Genomic DNA, 24,277 nt, shown 5'->3' with positions numbered 1-24,277 from the left:
GTGGCTGGCAATAATCTGGCACTGGGAGCGGCATTGTGGCTGGCAATAGTCTGGCACTGGGAGCGGCATTGTGGCTGGCAATAATCTGGCACTGGGAGCGGCATTGTGGCTGGCAATAGTCTGGCACTGGGAGGGTCATTGTGGCTGGCAATATTCTGGCACTGGGAGCGGCATTGTGGCTGGCAATAATCTGGCACTGGGAGCGGCATTGTGGCTGGCAATAGTCTGGCACTGGGAGGGGCATTGTGGCTGGCAATAATCCATCACTGGGAGCGGCATTGTGGATGTCAGTAAGCCGGCACTGGGAGCGGCATTGTGGATGTCAGTAAGCTGGCACTGGGAGCGGTATTGTGGCTGGCAATAATCTGGCATTGGGAGCGGCATTGTGGGTGGCAATAATCCGTCACTGGGAGCGGCATTGTGGATGTCAGTAAGCCGGCACTGGGAGCTGCATTGTGGTTGATGTTTGGGGCCATTGTACTTGATTATGTGGGGGACACTGTGGCTGACATTGGGGGAAATCCACTTAGTTTTTGTGATCAGCATCCGGCTGATGCTGTGTAAGAAGCATTGTGGTTGACATCGTCTGGTAGGCTAGTGCTTCACTTAAAGGGGTTTTCTGTCCCTTTCTTGAAAGGGTTGTCCGGGAAAAATAAACCTTTGGTCACGGGACGAGATATGTAATAAATACATAAATAAAGTTGGTCATATTCACCTACCGGCCCCTTCCTGGATCCCGTGCAGGCTGCCAGTCCGTGATCTGCTCAAAGAAAGGAAGCGATGATGCCACCAATCCACCAACTGCTGGACCGCTGTGGCCTGTGATTGGTGGCAGTGGTCTGGTGACTTTAAGCTACAAGTCATAAAATATCCAATGATATGCTGCTAAAGTCACCTGACCGCTGCAGCCACTCACTGGCCGAAGCGGACCAATGGTTGTTGGAATGGTGACATCACTGCTTCCTGTGAACTACCGATTTGATGGCCGCTAAGATCAGGGGAAGCTAAAATACACGCGTATCACTGCACAAAATCCATGTGCAATGTCCTAAATATTATTCGCACCTGTTATGTCAGAAAGAGGTTCTGCAGCAGATGTGGTGTGTATTCTAAAGATAATTCTCTATTTCAATTAATATTTTTTTTTTCTTGTAAAAAAAAAATGTATCACCTCAAAATATTAATAATATTGTGAGTTTGCACTTAACAGTTGTAGACGGTGTAGCGTGGTTTTTTTTCCGTCATACGGTGATGTGTTACGTGACACCACAATACACCAGGGCCGTCGCATTCTCACAAACATCACAGCTATTTCCAATCTCACAGCTCGGAGAAGCGGCGGCCGCAGCGATCTGCAGTAAGATCTGGACATCTTGGCACAGAAATGACTTTTTAATGAGAAATGGAAAAAGTGACTCTCCGTTTCTGTGCAGGTGGAAAAAGGTTAACACAACTCGCCTGTCAGATCTCGTTATAAAAATGTCCATAGAACTGAGGGAAAATGCACGAGACAGAAAAAGAATGACCTAAAAGTGAGTGCTAATAAGGGCGTCCAGTCCCCAGAGGCCCTGCCCTTGAATATTGCCATCGTGCTGTCAAGTGGTCACTTGTGGGGGACCCTGGGTCGTGTTGATCCTCTCTCCATTTGCTTCAAGACCAAGTTGAAGTTACATAGTTACATAGTTAGTAAGGCCGAAAAAAGACATTTGTCCATCCAGTTCAGCCTATATTCCATCATAATAAATCCCCAGATCTACGTCCTTCTACAGAACCTAATAATTGTATGATACAATATTGTTCTGCTCCAGGAAGACATCCAGGCCTCTCTTGAACCCCTCGACTGAGTTTGCCATCACCACCTCCTCAGGCAAGCAATTCCAGATTCTCACTGCCCTAACAGTAAAGAATCCTCTTCTATGTTGGTGGAAAAACCTTCTCTCCTCCAGACGCAAAGAATGCCCCCTTGTGCCCGTCACCTTCCTTGGTATAAACAGATCCTCAGCGAGATATTTGTATTGTCCCCTTATATACTTATACATGGTTATTAGATCGCCCCTCAGTCGTCTTTTTTCTAGACTAAATAATCCTAATTTCGCTAATCTATCTGGGTATTGTAGTTCTCCCATCCCCTTTATTAATTTTGTTGCCCTCCTTTGTACTCTCTCTAGTTCCATTATATCCTTCCTGAGCACCGGTGCCCAAAACTGGACACAGTACTCCAAGTTGTAGTTCAAGTTCCCCTATGTTCGAAATTGAGGCTCGCACTCATCTTTTTACCTATCGGACGCAGCATGTGATCCGCTTTCGACACGGCAGGACTAAATACTGTAAGCTGGGGCACAAATTAGCCCTACTTTGGATGGTGCTATATGCGTCACCCTCCGCCATCTGGTGCACAGGAATACAGGACGTGAATAAACACACCCAACAATGCTTAAAAGGTTCATACCATGTCAGTAAGTTATCACCTGTGCATAGGACAGCCAATGACTTACTGATCCGACCGCTGTGACCCCTTACGGGTCGGTGAAAGGGTCTCGTTATCAATGGCGTGTAGCCGAGCATGAGAAAGACCAGTGCATTTGTTATCAATGGCACCGCCAGAGAGAGCTGAGCGCTGGGCTCATGTTGAACCGCCGCTCCACCCAGACAGGGCTCGGCAGAGTCGTAGGGGGACTCACTATTCGGACTCCCAGCGAATAGGTTACTGGAATGACGGCATGGGCAGCTCTTCGAATCTCCATGCAAGCTCCAGATATCGATAAACGCCACAATTTTTGGATATGCTATATATGTCTAACATTAGGATGCCGCTAAACCATACAAAATACTGCATAACCCATACATTGGCCAAATAACCCATCCATACTGCTGCCTAGATAACAATCCTGTCCAGCGGTTCCACCACCGTACACAGAAATATATGTTCCCAGTAGTAGTGCCGAGTCACACAGTAAATAATACCATGTAGTGCTTAAATAATGCCAACATCATAGTAACCAAAACACATTCCTGACTATGAGGGAATCCGCTTGGGAAGCCGGACGGACCCTAAAGTCGGCCAAACCTACTGACCTCGGCGGGCCTTACAAACCTATTGACTGTGTCCGGGGGCCTTGCAAAATTTTCTCCAACAGATGATGTCGGGGAGATAATGGTCAGGACTTTATTCACATTACCCCTTGAAAACCTCTAGTGGGGTCCTCCACTACTCGGACAATCTCTTCTCGCGCTGTATTTCCCTCACGTGCAATGAAAACACTGACAATACTCAACCTCCGGTGTCGGCGCTGATCCAGTGGTGTGGGCACTGGCTCTCCCTGCAGCCGATCAATGTCCGCTTCATTATGCATCAGCTCGTATTCATTCAATTCCTCCCTATGGACTACACAGCTTTACATGACCCCTGCTGAGGATTTTATACCCGCCGGTGCTGGTGCTTAAGGCATGCGATGTGCAAGTTGTATTATATTATTGGGAATATGTCACTAGAAAATGTTTATATTCGATTTTCATTTTCATGTATTTTTTTAATTTTCCATAATTAACCATATAAAAAAGCAATAATCTTGCAATTTTCACCAAAGCTATTAGGCCTAATATATGACTTATACTTCCTGTTCTGTACAAAAGACTTTTCAGCAATATCAAGCATTACAGACATTATTACAATGACTGATAAGATAACTCCTCTATATACAGGATATAACACAGGATCCACCATTCACAATAGGTGATTTCACAGCTCACCTCCTGTACAATGACTGATAACACCTCTATATACAGTAGATAACACAGGATCCACCATTCACAATAGGTGATGTCACAGCTCTCCTCCTCCTCCTTCTGTACAATGACTGATAACACCTCTATATACAGTAGATAACACAGGATCCACCATTCACAATAGGTGATGTCACAGCTCACCTCCTCCTCCTTCTGTACAATGACTGATAACACCTCTATATACAGTAGATAACACAGGATCCACCATTCACAATAGGTGATGTCACAGCTCACCTCCTCCTCCTTTTGTACAATGACTGATATCACCTCTATATACAGTAGATAACACAGGATCCACCATTCACAATAGGTGATGTCACAGCTCACCTCCTCCTCCTCCTGTGCAATGACTGATAACACCTCTATATACAGTAGATAACACAGGATCCACCATACACAATAGGTGATGTCACAGCTCACCTCCTCCTCCTTCTGTACAATGACTGATAACACCTCTATATACAGTAGATAACACAGGATCCACCATTCACAATAGGTGATGTCACAGCTCACCTACTCCTCCTTCTGTACAATGACTGTTAACACCTCTATATACAGTAGATAACACAGGATCCACCATTCACAATAGGTGATGTCACAGCTCACCTCCTCCTTCTGTACAATGACTGATATCACCTCTATATACAGTAGATAACACAGGATCCACCATTCACAATAGGTGATGTCACAGCTCACTTCCTCCTCCTCCTGTGCAATGACTGATAACACCTCTATATACAGTAAATAACACAGGATCCACCATACACAATAGGTGATGTCACAGCTCACCTCCTCCTCCTTCTGTACAATGACTGATAACACCTCTATATACAGTAGATAACACAGGATCCACCATTCACAATAGGTGATGTCACAGCTCACCTCCTCCTCCTCCTGTGCAATGACTGATAACACCTCTATATACAGTAGATAACACAGGATCCACCATACACAATAGGTGATGTCACAGCTCACCTCCTCCTCCTTCTGTACAATGACTGATAACACCTCTATATACAGTAGATAACACAGGATCCACCATTCACAATAGGTGATGTCACAGCTCACCTCCTCCTCCTGTACAATGACTGATAACACCTCTATATACAGTAGATGAGACAGGATCCACCATTCACAATAGATTATATCACAGCTCACCTCCTCCTCCTGTACAATGACTGATAACACCTCTATATACAGTAGATAACACAGGATCCACCATACACAATAGGTGATGTCACAGCTCACCTCCTCCTCCTGTACAATGACTGTATTCCCTTTGAGACAACCAAGTCCAAGGACACCAAAAACATACTGCATGTTATAAAGTTTATTTTACGCCTGTGGCCTGCGTGTGACGTGTTCCGCTATACGGCAGTTGCACCCCTGGGGGGCGCAGTTTGGGAGTATTCCGCCATATCACGCTTCATGCGGTAATATTCGCCTAGAAAGCATTTGATCCTTCTCGTCGTCTTATGGCCCCCGCTGATAGCGAGGAAGCGTGTGTTTACGGTGAGGGCATCCTAGCATCCAGTGTTTGTCTTGTCGCCGGTGAACGCCACCACGACATAAAGAGCGGCTTTGTCCGGGTAAACTCACCGTCAGCTGGAAAAATGTGCGCAGAGGTAATGTACAAACAGCTGTAGGGCTACGTGGGGCTTGAACGGCGTCCAAATGTCTTGGCTGGAATCATGACAACACGTCTATAATTACAGGGGTCATGTGATCACTTTAACTTCAGAAGAAGTCAACTTTTTTCTTTTTTTTTCCCCCTTTTTTTTCTTTAATCAGTTTGGTGATGTCATAGACACCTGTTCCCATTTTCAGTCTCGTTGAAAGGTCCCGTAAATAAAGAAGGCGAATTTGTCATCATTTATCTGGGTGACATTTACCGGTTTCGATAAACGGCTGGAGAATGAGCTTCGCCTTCCGTGAAAACAACCTATAAGCATTGTATACAATCTCCGCCATACTCGCGGCCTGCGCTGCGCCGTGGATCTGATTAATGTCTGCTGCAAAACAAAGATACCTGTGTTAGACATTCAGGAGAATTTTTTTTTTTTTTTTACAACAATCCAGGGTCTAGTTCGGCTTTTGAAAAATCATCGCTGATTTAGGAGTGAAATAAAATAACTGTAATTTCCATCTTAAACCGGACCTGCCACTTGCCATAAATGTCATTTATTTATTTTTTATTCGGTGTAAATTCCCCTGTTCTCCTGATTCCGGCGTTGTTTTTCTTTTGTTGCTGCACCTCTCTATTCCTGAGATATAACCTCCTTTTCTCTGTGTATAAATTGATTGTTTTTATCTAAGTGGGCGTTACTCTCAAGTAGACATCTACAGAGAAAAGTTGATGACCACGCCTACTTGGCTAAACTAATACTAGATTTATGTATAGGGTAGCAGGGGCCAGATCTCAGGAACAGAGAGGCGCAGAAACAAAGGAAAAACAACGGTTAAATAGGTTGAAAAAAGACCACGGTCCATCAAGTTCAATCTTTCTCCACCAATTGTGCATGTTGTCACTAATCTGGCTATAACCCGCAATGTTATGTGTATCGAGGAAATCATCCGGCAGTTTTTTATAAGCTGTTATAGTGTCGGCCATTACTACCTCTTGTGGTCAGCTTTCCACAGTCTGACTGCTCTAACTGTAAAGAACCCTTTCCTGTTTAGCTGCCGGAATCGCCTTTCTTTGACCCTTAATGAATGCCCCCTGGTCCTTTGTATGGTCTTTGGAAGGAATAAAGAATAAGTCTTGCGAAAGTCCTTTTATACCAGGTCAAATTATGTATTTATAAGTCCACTCAGGGGACATGATGCTGCAATAGTCTGATCAATGTGCTCTACATAGTTGTGCTGTGTATAGAGAAAATCATGATCTCCTTTGAACACCGGCTCCGGGCTAGCTTTCACAGGCAGATCGTAATGGCATGCATCGGCAGACGACTCGTCGGCGCCCCGCGATCATGTCATGGCGCTCCGATGGGAGCCCCTGCCCGAGCATGTTACATGTTGGTGTAAGTGGGATTTAACAGGTTAATAGCTCTGCTCCACCCGCGGCTGTTAGAGGCACATTATTTCTAATTAAATCAGCCGCCATTGTGCGAGGAAAGATGTGGGTTTGACGTGTGAGGCCACATCAAAGGCAGGCATGTCATGAAGGGGTTAATCCTTCTTTTACAGCCTACCAGCAAGCTCCATGTAAGAGACCAATCCACTCTGCAGATCCCAAAAAATACCTTTTATGATGCCACCATACGGCACAGTCCAGTCCGAAGATCTTGCTTCGGCGCCTCCTCTATCCTCATGATTGCCGTCATCATCCTCAGTCTTGCTCTTGCGCATGCGTACTTCGCTGTGCCCTGCTGGGGACAGAGAAAAGTACTTTGTTGCGCATGCGCCAGGAGAGGCCAAGGAACGCCGATAACCCAGAAGTAAAGCCGAGGCGCTTGCTTTACAGTACTTTAATCTGCCAAACTTGAGAACAACCCTTTAAGGATACGCTTGAACACTCCATTCAATGTCTATTGGACCTCAGTGGGCGTTTCGGCAGTGGGACTTCCAATGATTGCCTATTCAGTGTGTAGGTTATCACTTTAAAAGTTGCTGAAAACCTTTGAAGGACTTTTCCTTTTAATAGTCAGATAGGCTACACACCATTGGTTGTACTTAAAAATGACTTACAACCTCTGGAAAATTGTGAGGACCCATTTCCAACTCATATATCTTTTTATAGTGCTGAGGAACACCATCTTAAACCTTGATCAACCCAAGTGATTCCCACCATCACACAGGATTTCAGAGTTTCCAGGTTTGTAGCATTGATGACCTGTCATGAGTCCTGATCTGCAGTAACCAGGAACGGACACTACACACAGTGAACCGAGTGCACTCTTCATTTTTATGCACGGGATACATCCAGTGGCCACCAGGGCCGTTGGGTTCATTGTCAGAGCCCATTTTGGTGGAGTCCAAGTCGGTGTCATGGAAATTGAAGAGTTGGAGTCAGAGGTTTGGCTTACCGACTCCACAGCCCTGGTGGCCACCAAGGTTAGAACGGTTGATAAGTGGGAGTCTAAGCTGTCGGACCACTGCTCTGATATTGATGACCCACAGGTAGGTAATCTATAGGCTAAAACTGGAAAAGCCCTGTAACAGGTAGTTCGAAAACAAAGGGAGGCAAACTTTAAGGAAAGCCAAAAAAAAATCAGTGCTAGTACCCATAAATATATACTTTTACAGAAGACTCTTACAGTTGCCAATATAAGTAGTATATTAAAAAAAAAGTAAAATACTTCAAAGAAAGCAGCCGTAAGTCTATAATTAAGTTCCACAGCGCAGAGTGCTCTCTGATCTGCTGATTCAGTCCGCTAACATTACAATACTCTACTAGGGAGCTATAAAACTTCTACAAGCAAACTTTACATTAAGCAGCGGGCAAGAGGTGTTTGATTGACGGCCGAAGCTCATTAGGGTCTCGAACATCAACGTTTCTGAGAAGGGGGGGGGGGGAAATGCTTCTAAACCATTTGGGTCGAAGGTGTTAAAAACATCTCCAGGTGTTAAAATGTAGTTTGGCAGCTAATGGTTGATAAAGTCTTCTCCATAAACCCAGAGAAAAAAAAACATTGAACGAATTGTAAAAGAAAGCTGAAAGCCAAGGAAAACGCTGCTCCGGAGTGATAGGCGATTGATGCTCCCACATTTGCTTTTGGATTGGTCAGACGTGACCTATGTGAAAATGGAGCTCTCGGGAGAAGTAACATAATATTGAAATGCTAAAGGGATTTTCCAGGAGTGTAATATTGGTGACCCCTCGGAGAAGGTCCATGTCCTGGTACCTCCACTATACAGCGCAGTGCTCCTTTACCACCATTTTCCAGTTATTACTTGCCTGAACAGCTCCTTACATTTTGGTAGTGCAACTTTGCCCCGTTGAAGGATAGTTTATCAATATTATAGTCCCAGAAAAGCAATAGGCAGGTGTCTCTCCAAATTGTTGGTGGGCATGATCCTTCACTCATTAACCCGCTGATAGGTGACGTCACTTGCGGGGGCGGCACTGGTCACTGAATGCAGGGTATTTGTCTTACAACGCACACTGACAGTGCACTCTCTCGCCGGCTCGTTACTTCTGATCAGAGCTGGTTTGAGAGTGCACTGTCACTGTGCGTGTTGCACAGTGAGAAAAATCTATTTAGCGTATGGCAGAATTGATAACCAATGCATGCTCGGTAGGTCAGTGACTAGCCCAGCCCCTGAAACAGAGGTCACTGATGACGCTTCGTTTCAGGGAGGAGGAAGAGGCTCCAGCTGTGACCGTAGCCTCTGCCCCCTGATGACGCTTTATTTGAGGATCCAGCATGCACTGGAATTCTCAACCAAAGCATCATCGAAAAGGAAGTGGTAAAATAACAAAATGAAGCAGTTACCGTAGATATTGTAGTGGGAGAATAGTAGGGAATTTTTAATTAAAGTATAATAGAAAATAGATTAATTTATGGCATTAATTTGTGTTTCGGACCACTCCTTTAAGACCTTTGTACAGTCCCTATGCCCAGACACCCAGACTGCTATGATCAACCTTGGTTTTAAAGCAATGATCAAAGACCAATAAAGATAGTCTTTGACCATTTAACCCCTTAGGTGCTACGGACAATGGTGTTCGCCTCCCTGTAAGGTATTTGACAGTGGTAGGAAGCTTGTGACGTAATTGTGGGTGTTCAGTGCTTTATTGTGGCTGCCTGAGACTTCAAAGTGTCGTCCAGACATCTAATAACGATGACGTGTCCTTAAGGTACCTTCACACTGAACGATATCGCTAGCGATCCGTGACGTTGCAGCGTCCTGGATAGCGATATGGTTGAGTTTGACACGCAGCAGCGATCAGGATCCTGCTGTGCCATCGTGTGTGACGCCGATTCAGCGATGTCTTCACTGATAACCAGGGTAAACATCGGGTTACTAAGCGCAGGGCCGCACTTAGTAACCCGATGTTTACCCTGGTTAGCAGTGTAAATGTAAAAAACAAACACTACATACTTACATTCCGGTGTCTGTCGCGTCCCTCGGCGTTCTGCTTCCCTGCACTGTCAGCGCTGGCCAGCCGTAAAGCAGATTACAGCGGTGACGTCACCGCTGTGCTTTACGGCCAGCTGGCGCTCACAGTCAGTGCAGGAAAGCACAGCGCCGGGGGACAGACACCGGAAAGTAAGTATGTAGTGTTTGTTATTTTTTACATTAGCACTGGTAACCAGAGTAAACATCGGGTTACTAAGCGCGGCCCTGCGCTTAGTAACCCGATGTTTACCCTGGTTACCCGGGGACCGGCATCGTTGGTCGCTGGAGAGCTGTCTGTGTGACAGCTCTCCAGTGACCACACAGCGACGCTGCAGCGATCGGCATCGTTGACTAGATCGCTGCAGCGTCGCTAAATGTGACGGTACCTTTAGGATAGGTCTTCAATGTCACATCGGTGAAGGGTCCGACACCTCCAACACTCAGCTGCTGTTGGCTCTCTTGGTGGTGGGATGTCAGTGGTGTAGGAGGCTGAACAGTACAGCTGCGCTAAGCGTGCAGTGGCCGCCACCATAAACTGCACCTCAGCTCCTATTCAAATGCTAAACTGCATTCAATTTTGGTTTTAAATTTGCAAATTTTTAATTTGGAGGAGAATAAAAGTCATAGGCAGCTCCATCTCGTATGGAGCAGCTGGTGACCAAAGGGTTTTTCAAGTTGCAGAATATACGAGTCTTGGCAGATCCATTACCTGCCTTGTGCTCAAAATAGTGTGAAGGGGTCTGGCTATGGCTCATGTCAATAATTAAAGCCAGCCCCCTCTCTGTCTCAACAGATAAATAGGCAGATAATTGTCCTGGCTAGATACTAAAGTAAGCAGTCAGTCAGCTCTTGTACACTCTGCATCGGTCAAGTGCCCATATTAGAAATGCTGAGCTGTGTCTAAGATAGAGATGGGCATGACGATGCCGGACCTGGACAGCTGCACGTCCCAGAATCAGGCTGGTTTAAAGAGGTTGTCTGCTTTGTCATAGACGACCTATTCTTAGGATAGGTCATCAATGTCTGATAGGTCAGGGTCCGACACCCGGCACCCCCACCGATTAACTGTTCTGTGTCTATGATGGCAACCGCCGGCTGGAACTGTTCGATTGCGAAGCTGTCCGTCTTCTGGTGGTGGCTGCGGCAGGGCACTACACATCCGCCTACTAACTTGGTGTGGGGATTTGGATCTCCACTGATCAGACATTGAAGACCTATCCCAAGGGTAGGCCATCAAAGAGAAAGTAGTGGACAACCACTTTAAGTAAGAGGTAAGAGCTTGGAAGCACTGCTCATGTTCTTCTGCCTGGTATCGGTGGTCGGTTTCCAAGACAATGAACCGTAAGTAGAAGAGAAGTGTTAATATTTCATGAACGGTTGAATATTTTAAGAAGCAGTAAATGGCAATATTTCTTGTATTCACAAGTAATATCCGACATTGCCCATGTATGAAGAAGAGAATAACCCTTTAAGCTTTTTTTTTCTGTAATTGTTGCAGGCAAAATGTCAGAAGAACATATCCCTGTGCATGATGAGTTCATCTACTGCCTCGGAGCTGCTACACAAGTCCTTAAATTTGGTCCTTGGAGGGATCTGCAGAAGGCCCGAGATGATGCCTCACCTAATCTGCTGTTCCTCATCATTCCAGGTGGGTGAATACCAACTGTACACCAAATTCATTGTAGTCATGTGGATTTACAGTGCCTACAAGTAGTATTCAACCCCCTGCAGATTTAGCAGGTTTAATAAGATGCAAATAAGTTAGAGCCTTCAAACTTCAAACAAGAGCAGGATTTATTAACAGATGCATGAATCTTACAAACCAAAAAGTTTTGTTGCTCAGTTAAATTTTTATAAATTTTAAACATAAAAGTGTGGGTCAATTATTATTCAACCCCTAGGTTTAATATTTTGTGGAATAACCTTTGTTTGCAATTACAGCTAATAATCGTCTTTTATAAGACCTGATCAGGCCGGCACAGGTCTCTGGAGTTATCTTGGCCCACTCCTCCATGCAGATCTTCTCCAAGTTATCTAGGTTCTTTGGGTGTCTCATGTGGACTTTAATCTTGAGCTCCTTCCACAAGTTTTCAATTGGGTTAAGGTCAGGAGACTGACTAGGCCACTGCAACACCTTGATTTTTTGCCTCTTGAACCAGGCCTTGGTTTTCTTGGCTGTGTGCTTTGGGTCATTGTCTTGTTGGAAGATGAAATGACGACCCATCTTAAGATCCTTGATGGAGGAGCGGAGGTTCTTGGCCAAAATCTCCAGGTAGGCCGTTGTTGTGAATTCTGTGGCTGAATTCACTCCTGTGGTCACAAGTGGTACTGCAGCTTCTGAGCTTCCTCCCTCAGGTGTTCTGGTGAGCTCGTTGGCTGCTTTGTTATTTAACTCCACCTGATCCTGTCTTCCTTGCTCCTTGTCAATGTTCCAGTGTTGGATCTGAGCTTCTGGATCTTCCTGTGGCCTGCTACTCTGCTTAGATAAGTGCTTTTTGCTTTTGTTGCTACTTTTTCTGTCCAGCTTGTCATTTCGTTTTGCTGGAAGCTCTGAGACGCAAAGGGTGTACCGCCGTGCCGTTAGTTCGGCACGGTGGGTCTTTTTGCCCCCTTTGCGTGGTTTTTTGCTTTAGGGTTTTTTTTGTAGACTGCAAAGTTCTCTTTGCTATCCTCGCTCTATCTAGAATATCGGGCCTCACTTTGCTGAAACTATTTCATCCCTACGTTTGTCTTTTCATCTTGCTAACAGTCATTATATGTGGGGGGCTGCCTTTTCCTTTGGGGTATTTCTCTGAGGCAAGTCAGGCTTGTTTTTCTATCTTCAGGCTAGTCAGCTCCTCAGGCTGTGCCGAGTTGCATAGGTAGTGTTAGGCGCAATCCACAGCTGCCTTTAGTTGTGTTAAGGTTAGGTTCAGGTATTGCGGTCTACAGAGATTCCACGTCTCAGAGCTCGTTCTATTGTTTTTGGGTTATTGTCAGATCACTGTATGTGCTCTGATTGCTGGCACACTGTGTCACTGGATTGCCTACATAACAGTACAAGGAGCCGACCTAATGATTCTCAATAGAGGGAAAAAAGAAGTTCTGACATCATTTTTTTTTCTCAGCTCTGTGTTCAGTTTTTTTTTTTTTTTTTTTCCCCTAGACATTTGGGTGTTTCAGGACACAGGTGTGGACATGGATATTCAGGGTCTGTGCTCTTCAATGGATAATCTCGTTACACATGTACAAAGGATTCAAGATACTATTGATCAGAAATCTATGTTAGAACCAAGAATTCCTATTCCTGATTTTGTTTTTTGGTGATAGAACTAAGTTTCTTAATTTCAAAAATAATTGTAAGCTATTTCTGGCCTTGAAACCTCATTCTTCTGGTAATCCTATTCAACAGGTTTTGATTATTATTTCTTTTTTGCGCGGCGATCCTCAGGACTGGGCATTTTCTCTTGCGCCAGGAGACCCTGCATTGAGTAATGTCAATGCGTTTTTCCTGGCGCTCGGATTACTTTACGATGAGCCTAATTCAGTGGATCAGGCTGAGAAAACTTTGCTGGCTTTGTGCCAGGGCCAGGATGATATAGAAGTATATTGTCAGAAATTTAGGAAGTGGTCAGTACTCACTCTGTGGAATGAATCTGCGCTGGCAGCTTTGTTCAGAAAGGGTCTCTCTGAGGCTCTTAAGGATGTCATGGTGGGTTTTCCTATGCCTGCTGGTTTGAATGAGTCTATGTCTTTGGCCATTCAGATCGGTCGACGCTTGCGCGAGCGTAAATCTGTGCACCATTTGGCGGTATTGTCTAAGATTAAATCTGAGCCTATGCAGTGCGATAGGACTATGACCAGAGTTGAACGGCAAGAACACAGACGTCTGAATGGTCTGTGTTTCTACTGTGGTGATTCCACTCATGCCATTTCTGATTGTCCTAAGCGCACTAAGCGGTTCGATAGGTCTGCCGTCATTGGTACTGTACAATCCAAATTCCTTCTGTCCATTACCTTGATATGCTCTTTGTCATCGTATTCTGTCATGGCGTTTGTGGATTCAGGCGCTGCCCTGAATCTGATGGATTTGGATTATGCTAAACGTTGTGGGTTTTTCTTGGAGCCTTTGCGGTGTCCTATTCCGTTGAGAGGAATTGATGCTACACCTTTGGCCAAGAATAAACCTCAGTACTGGACCCAGCTGACCATGTGCATGGCTCCTGCACATCAGGAAGTTATTCGCTTTCTGGTGCTACATAATCTGCATGATGTGGTCGTGTTGGGGTTGCCATGGCTGCAAACCCATAATCCAGTATTGGATTGGAACTCTATGTCGGTATCCAGCTGGGGTTGTCAGGGGGTACATGGTGATGTTCCATTTTTGTCTATTTCGTCATCTACTCCTTCTGAGGTCCCAGAGTTCTTGTCTGATTATCAGGATGTATTTGAAGAGCCCAAGTCCGATGCCCTACCTCCGCATAGGGATTGTGATTGTGCTATCAATTTGATTCCTGGTAGTAAATTCCCTAAAGGTCGATTATTTAATTTATCCGTGCCTGAACACGCCGCTATGCGCAGTTATGTGAAGGAATCCCTGGAGAAGGGACATATTCGCCCATCGTCATCACCACTGGGAGCAGGGTTCTTTTTTGTAGCCAAGAAGGATGGTTCGCTGAGACCGTGTATTGATTACCGCCTTCTTAATAAGATCACTGTGAAATTTCAGTATCCCTTGCCATTGTTATCTGACTTGTTTGCTCGGATTAAGGGGGCTAGTTGGTTCACTAAGATAGATCTTCGTGGTGCGTATAATCTGGTGAGAATCAGGCAAGGAGATGAATGGAAAACGGCATTTAATACGCCCGAGGGTCATTTTGAGTATCTAGTGATGCCGTTCGGACTTGCCAATGCTCCATCTGTGTTTCAGTCTTTTATGCATGACATCTTCCGTGAGTATCTGGATAAATTACTGATTGTTTACTTGGATGACATTTTGATCTTCTCAAATGATTGGGACTCTCATGTGAAGCAGGTCAGAATGGTTTTCCAGGTCCTGCGTGCTAATTCTTTGTTTGTGAAGGGATCAAAGTGTCTCTTCGGTGTGCAGAAAGTTTCATTTTTGGGGTTCATCTTTTCCCCTTCTACTATCGAGATGGATCCGGTTAAGGTCCAAGCCTTTCAGGATTGGACTCAGCCGACATCTCTGAAAAGTCTGCAAAAATTCCTGGGCTTTGCTAATTTTTATCGTCGCTTCATCTGTAATTTTTCTAGCATTGCCAAACCATTGACCGATTTGACCAAGAAGGGTGCTGATTTGGTTAATTGGTCTTCTGCTGCTGTGGAAGCTTTTCAGGAGTTGAAGCATCGTTTTTGTTCTGCCCCTGTGTTGTGTCAACCAGATGTTTCTCTTCCGTTCCAGGTCGAGGTTGATGCTTCTGAGATTGGAGCAGGGGCGGTTTTGTCACAGAGAGGTTCTGGTTGCTCAGTGTTGAAACCATGTGCTTTCTTTTCCAGGAAGTTTTCGGCTGCTGAGCGTAATTATGATGTGGGCAACCGAGAGTTGCTGGCCATGAAGTGGGCATTCGATGAATGGCGTCATTGGCTTGAAGGAGCTAAGCATCGCGTGGTGGTATTGACTGATCATAAGAACCTTACTTATCTCGAGTCTGCCAAGCGCTTGAATCCTAGACAGGCCCGTTGGTCGTTATTTTTTGCCCGCTTCGATTTTGTGATTTCGTACCTTCCGGGCTCTAAAAATGTGAAGGCGGATGCTCTGTCTAGGAGTTTTGTGCCCGACTCTCCGGGTTCATCTGAGCCGGCGAGTATCCTCAAGGAAGGAGTCATTGTGTCTGCCATCTCCCCTGATTTGCGGCGAGTGTTGCAAAAATTTCAGGCGAATAAACCTGATCGTTGTCCGGCGGAGAAACTGTTCGTCCCTGATAGGTGGACTAGTAAAGTTATCTCTGAACTTCATTGTTCGGTGTTGGCTGGTCATCCTGGAATCTTTGGTACCAGAGAGTTAGTGGCTAGATCCTTCTGGTGGCCATCTCTGTCACGGGATGTACGTACTTTTGTGCAGTCCTGTGGGATTTGTGCTAGGGCTAAGCCCTGCTGTTCACGTGCCAGTGGGTTGCTTTTGCCCTTGCCGGTCCCCAAGAGGCCTTGGACACATATTTCGATGGATTTCATTTCTGACCTTCCCGTTTCTCAAAAGATGTCAGTCATTTGGGTGGTCTGTGATCGCTTTTCTAAAATGGTCCATCTGGTGCCCTTGGTTAAATTGCCTTCCTCCTCTGATTTGGTGCCTTTGTTCTTCCAGCATGTGGTTCGGTTGCATGGCATTCCTGAGAATATTGTTTCTGACAGAGGTTCCCAGTTTGTTTCAAGGTTTTGGCAAACCTTTTGTGGTAGGATGGGCATTGACCTATCTTTTTCCTCGGCTTTCCATCCTCAGACATATGGCCAGACCGAACGAACCAATCAGACCTTGGAAACATATCTGAGATGTTTTGTTTCTGCAGACCAGGATGATTGGGTGTCCTTTTTGCCGTTGGCTGAGTTCGCCCTTAATAATCGGGCCAGCTCGGCTACCTTGGTCTCTCCATTTTTCTGCAATTCTGGTTTCCATCCTCGTTTCTCTTCAGGACAGGTTGAGTCTTCGGACTGTCCTGGTGTGGATTCTGTGGTGGACAGGTTGCAGCAGATCTGGACTCAGGTAGTGGACAATTTGACCTTGTCCCAGGAGAAGGCTCAACTTTTCGCTAATCGCAGACGCCGTGTGGGTCCCCGACTTCGTGTTGGGGATCTGGTTTGGTTATCTTCTCGTCATATTCCTATGAAGGTTTCCTCTCCTAAATTTAAACCTCGTTTTATTGGTCCGTATAGGATTTCTGAGATTCTCAATCCTGTGTCTTTTCGTCTGACCCTCCCAGACTCCTTTTCCATACATAATGTATTCCATAGGTCGTTGTTGCGGAGATACGTGGCACCTATGGTTCCATCTGTTGAGCCTCCTGCCCCGGTTTTGGTGGAGGGGGAATTGGAGTATATTGTGGAGAAAATTTTGGATTCTCGTGTTTCTAGACGGAAACTCCAGTATCTGGTTAAATGGAAGGGTTATGCTCAGGAAGATAATTCCTGGGTTTTTGCCTCTGATGTCCATGCTCCAGATCTTGTTCGTGCCTTTCATGTGGCTCATCCTGGTCGGCCTGGGGGCTCTGGTGAGGGTTCGGTGACCCCCCCCTCAAGGGGGGGGGGTACTGTTGTGAATTCTGTGGCTGAATTCACTCCTGTGGTCACAAGTGGTACTGCAGCTTCTGAGCTTCCTCCCTCAGGTGTTCTGGTGAGCTCGTTGGCTGCTTTGTTATTTAACTCCACCTGATCCTGTCTTCCTTGCTCCTTGTCAATGTTCCAGTGTTGGATCTGAGCTTCTGGATCTTCCTGTGGCCTGCTACTCTGCTTAGATAAGTGCTTTTTGCTTTTGTTGCTACTTTTTCTGTCCAGCTTGTCATTTCGTTTTGCTGGAAGCTCTGAGACGCAAAGGGTGTACCGCCGTGCCGTTAGTTCGGCACGGTGGGTCTTTTTGCCCCCTTTGCGTGGTTTTTTGCTTTAGGGTTTTTTTTGTAGACTGCAAAGTTCTCTTTGCTATCCTCGCTCTATCTAGAATATCGGGCCTCACTTTGCTGAAACTATTTCATCCCTACGTTTGTCTTTTCATCTTGCTAACAGTCATTATATGTGGGGGGCTGCCTTTTCCTTTGGGGTATTTCTCTGAGGCAAGTCAGGCTTGTTTTTCTATCTTCAGGCTAGTCAGCTCCTCAGGCTGTGCCGAGTTGCATAGGTAGTGTTAGGCGCAATCCACAGCTGCCTTTAGTTGTGTTAAGGTTAGGTTCAGGTATTGCGGTCTACAGAGATTCCACGTCTCAGAGCTCGTTCTATTGTTTTTGGGTTATTGTCAGATCACTGTATGTGCTCTGATTGCTGGCACACTGTGTCACTGGATTGCCTACATAACAGGCCGTGCTATCCATCTTCCCATGGATGCGGACCAGATGGCCAGGCCCCTTGGCTGAGAAACAGCCCCACAGCATGATGCTGTCACCACCATGCTTGACTGTAGGGATGGTATTCTTGGGGTCGTATGCAGTGCCATCCAGTCTCCAAACGTCACGTGTGTGGTTGGCACCAAAGATCTCGATCTTGGTCTCATCAGACAAGAAAACCTTGAACCAGTCAGTCTCAGAGTCCTCCAAGTGATCATGAGCAAACTGTAGACGAGCCTTGACATGACGCTTTGAAAGTAAAGGAACCTTACGGGCTCGTCTGGAACGGAGACCATTGCGGTGGAGTACGTTACTTATGGTATTGACTGAAACCAATGTCCCCACTGCCATGAGATCTTCCCGGAGCTCCTTCCTTGTTGTCCTTGGGTTAGCCTGGAATCTTCGGACAAGCCTGTCCTCGGCACGGGAAGAAACTTTCAAAGGCTTTCCAGGCCGTGGAAGGCTAACAGTAGTTCCATAAGCCTTCCACTTCCGGATGATGCTCCCATCAGTGGAGACAGGTAGGCCCAACTCCTTGGAAAGGGTTTTGTACCCCTTGCCAGCTTTGTGACCCTCCACGATCTTGTCTCTGATGGCCTTGGAATGCTCCTTTGTCTTTCCCATGTTGACAGTGTATGAGTGCTGTTCACAAGTTTGGGGAGGGTCTTAAATAGTCAGAAAAGTCTGGAAAAAGAGATAATTAATCCAAACATGTGAAGCTCATTGTTCTTTGTGCCTGAACTACTTCTTAATACTTTAGGGGAACCAAACAGAATTCTGGTGGGTTGAGGGGTTGAATAATAAGTGACCCTCTGAAAAGACTTTTCACAATTTAAAAAAAAAATAAACAAAGAAGTAACATTCTTTTTTGCTGCAGTGCATTTCACACTTCCAGGCTGATCTACAGTCCAAATGTCACAATGCCAAGTTAATTCCAAATGTGTAAACCTGCTAAATCTGCAGGGGGTTGAATACTACTTGTAGGCACTGTATAATTATTAAACACTACTCTTATTAGAGGGAGTCAGTAAGGCCAAAATGACATTATAAACTAAGCACACAGCCTTGTAGGAGATAGAGCCGCTATAAAAATCGCACCTTTAGTGTTCTCTAATCATTGCCTCAATTCTGAAGAAACTTAAGTTTAGTTTTATGCTAATTAGGATGCTATGTGCACCCTGGGTGTGGCCAAGAGCCCCCGTGCACCGCTCTGCCCACTGGTTGTACCTGCTCCACTTACCTCACCAGTGATTGACACCAGTGGCCTGCCTTATTCCGATCACTGTTTGTGGAGAAAGCTTACAGTGGCATGTAAAAGTTTGGACACCCCTGGTCAAAATTGCAGTTATTGTGAACAGTTAAGCACGTTGAAGATGAAATGATCTCTAAAAGACCCAAAGTTAAAGATGACACATTTTCTTTATACTTTAGGCAATATATATATATATATATATATATATATATATATATATATATTATTTTAATTTTTTACATTTTAAAAATTGACAAATTGACAAAAAGGAAAATGGGCCGAAGTTTTGGCACACTGCGTGATTAGTATCCATGGTTAGTACCTAGTAGCGTCCCCTTTTGAAAATATCACATCTTGTAAACGCTTTTTGTAGCCAGACAAGAGTCTTTCAATTTTTGTTTAATGGATTTTCATTCATTCTTCCTTAAAAAGTTCTTCTAGTTCTGTGAGATTCCTGGGTCGTCTTGCATCCACTGCTATTTTAAGGTTTGGCAACAGATTTTCAATGATCTTCAGATCAGGGGACTTTGAGGGCCATTGTAAAACCTTCAGCTTGCGCCTTTTGAGGTTGTTTATTGTGAATTTTGATAATGTGTTTAGGATCATTTTCCATTTGTAGAAGCCATCTTCTTTTCACCTTCAGCTTTTTAACAGATGATGTTATGTTTACATCAGTAATTTGTTGAAATGTAATTTATTCTATTCTTCCATCTACCTCTGAAATGTTCCCCATGCCATTGACTGCACCACGACCCCAAAGCATGATTGATCCACCCCAATGCTTAATGGTTGGCGAGACGTCCTTTTGGTAAAATTCGGTGCCCTTTTTTGTCCACACATACCCTTGATCATTGTGGCCAAACAGTTCTATTTTAAACTCATCGGTCCACAGGACTTGTTTCTAAAATACATCAGACTTGTTTAGATGTTCTTTTGCCTACTTCTGACCCTGAATTTTATAGTGATGATGCAGGAGAAGTTTTCTTCTGATGAATCTTCCATGAAGGCCATATTCGTACAGGTGTCTCAGAACAACAGTAGAACAAACGTTTCTGAAGGTCTTTTGCAGTCAAGCGGGGGTTCTTCTGTGCCTCTCTAGCAATCCTATGAGCAACTGTCATTGAAAATTTGCTTGGTCTTCCAGACCTTATCTTGACCTCTACTGCTCCTGTTAACTGCCATTTTTTAGTTGCAGTTCTAACTGAGGAAAGGGCAACTTGAAAACACTTTGCTATCTTATTATAACCTTCTCCTGCTTTGTGGGTCTATATCATTTTCATTTTCTTAGAAGAACCCATGACTGCTGTTCTTTGCCAACAGGAGGCGCTATTAAGTTCAAGTCCTCTTGCTCTCTGAAGAGGCAATTTGCATATTAAATTTTCCAGAGTAGCATTGCGCGGCGAATAAGCCTCCTTACCTTGGCATGCCAGAGCCGACATGTCACTCTCCACAAGGAGAAACGTTACCCCTTAGACCTAAGAAGTTTTCTAAGTCTAATTCCACACATGCACATGGAACCACAAAGCTGAGAATTTCTAAAATCCTTTCAACTTTACCAACTTTTCCAAACATACCCTTCTCCATGGAGACACCAGGCTTTCAACAACTTTGAAGGAGCATTATTAGAGGCAACACATGACCTGAGCGCGAGGTCACCCTCCTGCCGTATCTCTCCGCTTTTGCTGTTTATTAGGCTGAAGCCGTACAGCTAATGTATTCATCCCCCCTTCCTCATAGCCCATGTGATCGGCGATGTGAAGGGGATAAAATCCCTCCGTGTAATCACCACCGTGCTTTTCTCTCATATGGTTTTGTATATATTCTGTGTTTGTTGCTACTAACGTCTGGGAAAATGTGGTATAACTTTGCGCTACCACTTTGATATGTAAAGTACCTTCCCCCGTGTTTTTCTTCCATCGAAACCTCGGAATGCAGCCCGCTATCTGAATATCTACCGCTCCTCGCTTTCTTCTCACGGTGTAAACAAGCTCCGTTTGGTCTTTTTTATTATTATTATTATTATTATTATTATTATTATTATTATTATTTTTGTGTTTTTTTTTGTTTTCCCAGATTGTTTACTTTCTATTTAGCTTGTAATTGTTAATGTGTGATGTAAAGCATATCGTTCTTTGCGGGTATCATACGGATTTGGATATAATGATTCTAACTCTTCCCGCCTATAATATATATTTTTTTCGCTTATTTCACTTTTTTTTGTTTTTTTTTCTGTTGCCGAGCCTGTTGGCGTAAGTCCCTGACTCCTCTTCTGTTTCCCTGCCAGAGTTCCTGCTGTATTTGATAGGACTTGGATCGCTTCTGGCTAAATGGAACCCGGTGACACGTTTTCGGAGGAAATTGGTAGTGTCTTGCATGTTATTGGGAGCTCATGTTTCATGATCTTCTAAGGAGAGATGTCCTATCCCATTATTTCTGCTTTCTGTTTTTCTTGCCGTGTGTGCACTCACTGACATGTTGTTCTGCGGGCCAGGCTGCTCGGATCTTTTCATTTTTTTTTTTTTCCTCCTTTCAGTATAAACTTTTAGTTTTGGGCACATCTGGAAATCGGAAAGAAATTATAAGGCTTGAACATTGCAGGTGACGAGTGTAGGGTTTACATCAGGCAGAGCTACATGCTGATGGGCATTAAATTAGTTTGAGCAAATTTTATTAGATCACCAAAATACCGATTGCTACATTTTAGGGGGAAGAAGAAGTTTTTGGACAGGTGCATCCAATGAACTCCAACTTTAAACCTTGTAATAATTCAATAACTTAAAGGGGGACCTGTCAGCGGTGAAAAAAGTCCAGTTTTTGCTTTTAGATTTTTTTCTGCCTTTCCCCGAGCATTGCCTTTTTTGTTTTTTTTTAAATACGCCATACAGTTCCAGAGATATGGGCCTTTTAATCTAGTGCTAATATATTTAGAAGGCGTAGCTCACGGGATTCTATAGGGGCGTGTCTTTAGGCTGCTTTGCATAATTTCTCTATGAGCCACGCCTCCTCCGTAAATACGGTACAAATTTGCACTAAATAAAAAGGCCTATATCTCTGGAACCACGTGGCGGATTGAGAAAAAATAAAAAGCGGAATACTCAAGAGAGCAGCGGGATTAAAATAAAAACAAAAACTGGCCTCTTTTGACTTAGCAACAGTTCCACATTAAAATGACTCTCCAACCCCCATGAGATTGGCTCCCATTTTCTTATTAAAAAATGATCGCAGAGGTATGGGGAGCCTAAATCAAACCTTTCCTTCCTTTTACCTGCTGAAGGATGGATACAGCATGATCGTCATCAGCAATGGTCTATTCAGCACCAATGTAAAGCCATAACATTTTGTCTAGGCTTTCTATAGCACTCTCCATGCCTCATTATACTCTGGTGACCCAATTGATTGTTGCTTATTTGCCTTTACTTGTCTAGTTTTTGGTGATATTGTCTACATCAAATTCTTCTTTTAATATTTAAAATCTAATGTATGTGTTCGCCTATTTTTTTTTCTTGGTTTTTTTTTTAAATGTTTGCCAGTGTGGATGGGGTTTTTGTTTTTCAGATATTTGCAGCCAATTCATTCATTGCAACTTTTTATAAAGTCTGAAAACTTTTTGCGCCATTGTACTTTTGTATCCTCATCGGAGTGACTTTATATACACCTGTTGTTTTTTTATTTAACAAATTATGTGACATATTAGCGGAACATGTCACTTTTTCCTCTAACACGGAGTAAAAAGTGGTTAAGACAAAAACAGAGAGTATTTGTTAATTTGTTTAAAGTTCGTGAAACATTTTGAAGAATTTGGCGCAAAAACATCAACAAATGCTACCAGACAAAAAAAGAAGAGGCTTTAACATAACACTAAAATGATGAATCGGGCTGTGTATTCTGTTCTGATCGGGATGAATTACTGACGATAATTGCCCACTGCATTAATTAAAAATTTTGGACACTAGAAATAATGTGAAAGATCTTTGTCAACTTTAGGTAATTACTGTGAGTAAATAATGTTCGGAATAAAGGAGCCCTCATCAACATAGGAAACATGAGCGAATTTAGGTCTCATTTTTATTGGTATGTCCTCCTGACCAGGAGTTTTATTTTTGAAGAAGAAGAAATCGGTCATGATCCAACAAAGCATTGGCAACGGAGGCCGTTAGAAATGTATAGTGACATTTATTGTTGGCAGCAGAGCTTAGTTCTTGTAATCCATTGATATTGGTATCCCCATGTTATAATGGTATGGCATCTACACTAGTCAAGATATTAAAACCTTTGACAGGTGAAGTGAATAGTAATGATTATCTGGTGACAATGGCACCTGACGGGTGGAATATTAGGAGCGAGAGAATAGTCAGTTATTCAAGTTGAAGCGTTGATAGCAGGAAAAAAAGCAGGATCTAAGCAACAAGGACCAAATTTGATGGGAAAATTGTACATTCACACTGAAGGAATCAAAACTATGAATTAACACATGTAGATTTCTATACTTAACAAAAAAGTGTGAAACTACTGAAATTATGTCTTGTATTACAGGTTCTTCAAAGTAGCCACCTTTTGCTTTGATGACTGCTTTGCACACTCTTGGCATTCTCTTGATGAGCTTCAACAGGTAGTCACCGGAAATGGTTTTCACTTCACAGGTGTGCCCTGTCAGGTTTAATAAGTGGGATTTCTTGCCTTTTAAATGAGGTTGGGACCTTCAGTTGTGTTGTGCAGAAGTCTGATGGATACACAGCTGATAGTCCTACTGAATAGACTGTTAGAATTTGTATTATGGCAAGAAAAAAAGCAGCTAAGTAAAGAAAAACGAGTGGCCAGCATTACCTTTAAGAAACGAAGGTCAGTCAGTCTGAAAAATTGGGCAAACTTTGAAAGTGTCCCCAAGTGCAGTGGCAAAAACCATCAAGCGCTACAAAGAAACTGGCTCACATGAGGACCGCCCCAGGAAAGGAAGACCAAGAGTCACCTCTGCTTCTGAGGATAAGTTTATCCGAGTCACCAGCCTCAGAAATCGCAGGTCTACAGCAGCTCAGATTAGAGACCAGGTCAATGTCGCACAGTTCTAGCAGCAGACACATTTCTGCAACAACTGTTAAGAGGAGACTTTGTGCAGCAGGCCTTCATGGTAAAAAAGCTGCTAGGAAACCAC

The 24,277-nt window shown here is 44.1% G+C and overlaps 1 protein-coding gene across 1 annotated transcript in view; it reads left to right on the top strand.

Annotated features, from left to right (window-relative positions):
* LDAH (lipid droplet associated hydrolase) overlaps window positions 1–24,277 on the top strand; it is a 339,639-nt gene that overhangs the window by 24,297 nt on the left and 291,065 nt on the right. The window contains exon 2 of the mRNA XM_069728149.1: window positions 11,351–11,500. Coding sequence (XP_069584250.1) covers window positions 11,356–11,500 — 145 coding nt within the window. The 5' untranslated portion in view covers window positions 11,351–11,355. The remainder of the gene's footprint in view (window positions 1–11,350; window positions 11,501–24,277) is intronic.

The sequence above is a fragment of the Ranitomeya imitator genome, chromosome 5, assembly GCF_032444005.1.
Source record: "Ranitomeya imitator isolate aRanImi1 chromosome 5, aRanImi1.pri, whole genome shotgun sequence".
Lineage (NCBI taxonomy): Eukaryota > Metazoa > Chordata > Amphibia > Anura > Dendrobatidae > Ranitomeya > Ranitomeya imitator.
This window is presented reverse-complemented; position numbering and strand designations above follow the sequence as displayed.